This window comes from Gracilinanus agilis, chromosome 2 (assembly GCF_016433145.1).
Source record: "Gracilinanus agilis isolate LMUSP501 chromosome 2, AgileGrace, whole genome shotgun sequence".
Taxonomy (NCBI): Eukaryota; Metazoa; Chordata; class Mammalia; order Didelphimorphia; family Didelphidae; genus Gracilinanus; species Gracilinanus agilis.
The window spans coordinates 478,837,682-478,844,054 of record NC_058131.1 but is presented as its reverse complement, the minus strand read 5'-3'; the positions used below and the strand labels follow the sequence as shown (position 1 = coordinate 478,844,054).

General features: G+C 36.2%; 1 protein-coding gene across 4 annotated transcripts in view; it reads left to right on the top strand.

Annotated features, from left to right (window-relative positions):
- The window catches only part of NUMB (NUMB endocytic adaptor protein), a 78,849-nt gene that overhangs the window by 44,138 nt on the left and 28,338 nt on the right, over positions 1–6,373 (top strand). For 2 of the 4 annotated variants that reach the window (XM_044664933.1, XM_044664931.1), the window contains exon 3: positions 1,211–1,243. The exons of the other annotated variants lie outside the window; for them this stretch is intronic. In XM_044664933.1, the coding sequence (XP_044520868.1) occupies positions 1,211–1,243 (33 nt within the window). The remainder of the gene's footprint in view (positions 1–1,210; positions 1,244–6,373) is intronic. 4 annotated transcript variants of the gene reach the window in all.

Below are 6,373 nucleotides of genomic sequence, written 5' to 3'. Positions count from 1 at the left end.
CAGGCCTAGAGACGGGAGGTCCTAGGTTCAAATCTGGCCTCAGACACTTCCCAGCTGTGTGACCCTAGGCAAGTCACTTGACCCCCATTGCCTACCCTTACCACTCTTCTGCCTTGGAGCCAGTACACAGTATTGACTCCAAGATGGAAGGTAAGGGTTTTAAAAAAAAATTTTATAAAAAATGTGTACTTGAATTATAGATAGCGTCCTGTCTTTTGTCCAGGCCTTCCAGAAAATATACATAGTTTCATTAAGGAAGAGGGGACAATTCCCTTGTCTCCTGGGTCTGGATTAAGGCCCACTGATTTGGTTGGTTCCCAGATTTGTCTATCCTCCTGACACCAGTTTTATCTAATACAGTGGCTTGATGCTCTCTGTAGGTGGCTGAGGCAAAGTCTAGCTGTGCTTTTCCCCATATACACTTGTGTTTGCTATCTATATTTAAAAGAAAACAGATCTTAATAGATAAGCAAATGGAATTCCATGGACTATCAAGTATAAAAACCTTTGGAACTGGACTACTGCCACTTCTTTAATATGGCACACAAACTTTTTCTTATTTAGTATGGAAAGTTCCAATTAGCTTGACATTTGTTAAAAATAATAATATGGAATAAAGACTCAGCCTTGATTCAATTAAAAAATAAACCCTTAATTATTTTATTTTTATTTCATTTATTCATTTATTTATTTGTTGTGAGGGGAAATTGTGGCTCTTCTCCCCAGGAGACTGCCTCATCAGTTGATGTCTTTCATAGTGGTACTTAGCAGTGTTTTGGGAACTATCCTTCTGGTATAAAAGGATCCTATAGTTGTTCAGAAGCTTAAAAATGTAAATTTAATCAGACCAAAGAATCATTTACTTCTCTGCTGCCAAATTTAGATGATTACTATATTAAGAGAAATAAATGAGATGACAGAAGAAAATGCCAAACTAACCACTTTGCATGGATGCAGATCTGAAGTTATATTTTCTTCTCATTCTTTTTTTTACCAACTCTGAGGCCATGTGATGCTTTTTTTCTTTGTTTTCATGGGCCTTTCCTCTTTCCCTGTCACTCCCTGTATGGATAACTCTAAAACTCTTCCTCCTTCCCCTCCCCTCTTTGTCCCTTCCCCAACTTTTGTATGTGCTTATGGGTTTGAAACCCTGGGACATTTGTAGCCTCGTACAATAATAGCGCTCGACTTGTCCCTCCTGTTCCTCCAGGAAAGGAAGTTCTTCAAAGGCTTCTTTGGAAAAGTAAGTTTAATGCCCCATTTGTGCTTGTTGTATAAGGAGTTACACCCCTAGTATAGCATGGCTGTCTATATATGTACCATATATGTCCATTTGACAAAACTTATTACAGGTTGGATATAAATATTTTACTACGAATTAATTAATCCAAGATTGACTTGGACAGTGTGTGTGGACTAAAAAGTAGGCCTCAATGACTGTAATTAATACCTGAATGTTGGTTGATGTCCAGGGTAGCCAAATATTCCCAGTAGAGCCTAGTAAATGGTTTTAAAGGTATGATCATTGACCTCAAGACTAGTTGTCAAAGGACCTTAATGAGAAGGTTGAACTAGAATGACCTCTAATATCCCTTCCAGCACTCATTTTATGATCCTCTATTCCCTGCCTATATTATCATTCATGACCTAACAAAATAAGGGCTTCTGTTTAATATTGAATATTGGTTAAGAAGCAAAGAAGAAATTCTAAATTCAAATGAAAATGCAATCTCTCCCAGATTTCGTCATCATAAATTTAAAACTACTTCCTTTAAACTATTCAGCCAAAATTAAAATATAGAATTTTGGGAGTTCAGAAGCATTCTTTCCAGGAAGCCTATTGAGGTTTTAATGATTGTTACCTAAGAAAAATAAGCGTTTAATCATGGCTCATCATGATACCTGTCACTTATATTTTTTTATGTTCTTTATGTGGATCTCTTCAAAACCATAACTGTTAGCACTCATTCCTCCTCGAAAAAGGACTAAGAGTAAGTAATCAGTCAACAGATTCATTCATAAGTGTCATTGCATAGCACATGGTAAATTTCTGCTATTTTATTTACAAGATTTTCATCATTTACTTTTGCTAGAATATGATAAAACATTTCCTATTTTAGCTGTTAACATAGTAACATTTTTAAAGAAAGCATTAAGTTGATCCCATTTCCCAACCAAGACCTCTTTATCATCTCTTTTTTTTAGTTTTTGACTTGGTTGAGATCACTTTTTCCATTGGCTTAATCTAAGTTGATTTTTAGAAATTTAACTTGGGTGTTACAGTTCAGTTGTTGCTGGCATTTTGAAATGAAAGGTCAAATATTTTGCTTTATGTCGTAGGGAATTTTTAGCAAGTAGCTTGGCTAGCAGTCATATTAACTGTTCCTTAGTTTATGATGATTGTCACATTGGAGTGCCAGGCCTGGAGTCAGGACAACTCATCTTTGTGAGTTCAAATCTAGCCTCAAATACTTAATAGCTGTGTGGCCCTGAGCAAATCACTTTAACCTTGTTTGCCTCAAATTTCCTTTTCTGTAAAATGAGCTGGAGAAGAAAATAGCAAACCACTATAGCATCTTTGTCGAGAAAATCCCAAATGGATACACAAAGAGTCAGACACAGCTGAAATATAACTGAACCACCACAAAGTCCATAAGATCTGAGAGTGTTTGGAGGGAATCTCTGATATATATGATATTTTTCATCATTATTTTATTTCATTTTGATTCAGCAAACATTTTATTCAGTCCCTATAACATGCAGTGCCAGGATGGTAGGCTCTGGGATGCAATGTTAATAAATCAATCAATAACCCTAGCCTTCAAGGGTTTTACAGTCTATTGGTAGATATAACACATAACCAATAGGTAAATATCAAAGTATTATAGAAAACTTTTCCAGCTCTTCGGTATTCTTTTCAAAATATAGTCCTTAAAAGCAGTATCACATTGCTATAGTACACATACAATTTCCCATTTCTGACTTGTTGCTATCCATAGTTAAGAATAGTGATTACATTTACTTTAATATTTCAGTCACTCACCAAATAAACATTTATTAAACCCTTACTATATGCCCCTCACCATACTTAGGTCTGGAAATACAAATAAAAACTTACATTCTTATGGGGGAGAAAACATGTCAGTAATTAGGCACATAAAAAATACTGAGAAGGTAAAAGGTAATCTGAAAGGGCCTTCTACTGAAAGTGGACTTGGACTTGGAACTTGAAGGAAGCCAGAAATTCAAAGGGCAAAAAGTCAGAGCATTTAAGACATAGAGATTGCATGTCCTATTTGAGGAACTGCAAGGAGGCCAGTGTTGCTGGATCCTAAGAGTACAATGAGTGTGTGAGGTACAAGAAGACTGAGAAAGGTAGAAAGAAGCTACTTATGAAAATCTTTAAATACCAAACAGAGGATTGTATATTTGATCCTGGAGGATCAATGAAACCAAGTATATGAATGTTCTAATCCACAAATCACTTTAAAATGTAAGCCATTCTTATTTACAATGGAGACCCAGTTTGACACATTGTTTAATAAAAGATAAAGTATATTAATGTATTTTATTGCAGGTATTTATGCATTAGTTTACTCCCTGATCATATTTTGTGACTACAAAGGGGTAGGCACAAAAGAAGCTATATTTTTATCATTTCTATAAAGCAAGAATGAGAAAGTAAATTTCAGCCACTCACTTTTTAAACTTTTCTCTTTTTTTTCTAAAAATTTTTCATCTCCATTAAAAGTACCTCTTCCACCAGTTAAATTAATCATACTAATATTTACTAGTTAGAGCTATTTACAATTTGGATTAGATGCTGAAACACTACTTGAGAATGTTTTCAACACAGTTTTTCTATAAGAAATTCTCATAAATTTTCAGGAAAAAATAATGGAATTTTCAAGATTCTGTTTTCCTACTCTAATAATTAATTCTTAATTTTATAACAGCATGATTTTAAAAGGAAGATTTTCATCATAAACTTTTAAAAGTCTTAATCATCATAGCCAAGAAGTAGACTTTTGAAAGAGAACATCCAAATTCTTAAGATCCTTGAATCACTTGTATGTTGATGAGAGCTGATAATGAACAGAGCTCTATAATATATGCCAAAGATAGCTAAATTGTGTTCATTAACTAAGGAACTACAGCTTCTAGGAATTCAGAAACTATAATCTAAAGTTGTTAAATAAAAGGTGGTCAACAAATACTTAAAAAGACAGCAAACACTATTTATAAAAGTTAGACAAGTTAGACTATTCACCTTGATCCTGGTTTAATGTTGCTAGGAGTAAATGCCCTGCTACCTTTCTCCTGTGTAAACTCCTGGCTCTACCTTGTCCTACTTTCTATATTTCCTAAGGATATTATTGATATTATATAATAAATTTTAGCAGTGTAACATAAGTGAAGTTAGGTTTCACCTTAGAGCTAGACTGTATTCCTCTTTCCAAGATAAGATTATATTTCTGAACCTATTTCAGAAGTTGAGAAAATTCCAAAATGAAGCTTCAGAAGAAATGTTTGCTTGAAAATTCCCCCTTTCTTTGTATCCATATGGCATACCATAGGCACTTAATATATCTTTACTGACTAACTGATTCCAAGCCCTCTCTGATCCAGGTGTGCTGACTTACTTTCTGTTCATCTCACACAACACACTCTCTTTCAACTCAGTATCTTTGTACTGACTGTCTTCACATGCCTGGAATCCTCTACCTTCTCTCTTTCTCTAGCATCTCCACTGTTATGTCCACCTGGATGTCCTACCAGCATCTTAAATTCTATGTACCTAAACATACCTAACATGAAATACCTAATACCCAAATATGAAATGTATTACCATTCCTTCTTACTTTTCTCTTGTCGGTGGCATCCCCTAATCTCTTATTTCTAAAACCTTGATCATTTTTCACTCTTTTCAGGATCCATTAATTCCATTAACCATTCAAGTTACCATTAATTCCACCTCTACAACATCTTTCATCTGTCCTCTCCTCTCTACTCCTATTGTCACCATCTTACTCCAAACCCTCAATTGCCACTGACATGGGCTGTTATAATAGGGTCTTAATAGATCTTCTTGAGTCCCTTCTTTTCCTTCCAGTCCTTTTTTTTTTTTTTTAAGCCTTTACCTTCTGTCTTAGAATTCATGCAAAATATTGGTTCCTAGGCAGAAAAGAGGTAATGGCTAGGCAATTGGGGTCAAGAGACTTGCTCAGGGCCACACAGCTAGGAAGTATTTGAGGCCAGATTTGAACTCAGGATCCCCCATCTCTAAGCCTGGCTCTCCATCCACTGAGCCACCTAGCCACATCCTAGTCTTCTTAATATAACTGCCATACTCATCTTCCTTCTATGTCTTTAATTAATAGTCTGTCTTCTGATCAGGAATCTTCAGGGTTCCCTAAAACCACCTCCTGAGTAGGTTTCTTTCTTTACTTGGCATTCATACGGGGCCACTCCATCCTTTAAAGCCTTATTTCATATTACCCTTCTCCATATACTCTGTGCTCCAACGAAACTGGATCATCCCCTAAAGATACTGCACTCTTCCCATCTTTGTAATTCTGCCAGAATTTGTCTTCCCTCCCTCTTGTCACTTGCTGAATTTCTTTGCATCATTTAAAGTCCAAGTCAAATACCGCTTCCTTCATGAAGCCTTCTCTGAATCACCCCCCCCTTTTAGTACTGATCTTCTTCTTAACTACTCGTATATATTTTCTTTTGCATTTCTTGGATGTTTTAATATAATATTTTACGTTACAGTTATTCTGTTTGTTTTAACCTTCTCCTAGGCTGAAGCTCCACAGAGGCAGGTACTGTGTCTTATCTAAACTTTGGATCTTCCTGATCCCCTGCCACAATGTTCTATACCAGTAGATGCTTAATATATATTTTTTTTAAACCCTTGTACTTCGGTGTATTGTCTCATAGGTGGAAGAGTGGTAAGGGTGGGCAATGGGGGTCAAGTGACTTGCCCAGGGTCACACAGCTGGGAAGTGGCTGAGGCCGGGTTTGAACCTAGGACCTCCTGTCTCTAGGCCTGACTCTCAATCCACTGAGCTACCCAGCTGCCCCACTTAATATATTTTTGCTAAATACATCATTTAGCTATTTGACCTATAGCATCAGCAGTGCTATTCTTGATCTTGGCCTTCTGAAAATTATCATATGCAGGTAAATCTGACCACCCAAGATAGACCCATGCACATATGTACAAACACACACCTGTAGTCACACAATTCCTTTTTTAAATGCCTTTTTTTTTAAACCCTTGTACTTTGGTGTATTGTCTCATAGGTGGAAGATTGGTAAGGGTGGGCAATGGAGGTCAAGTGACTTGCCCAGGGTCACACAGCTGGGA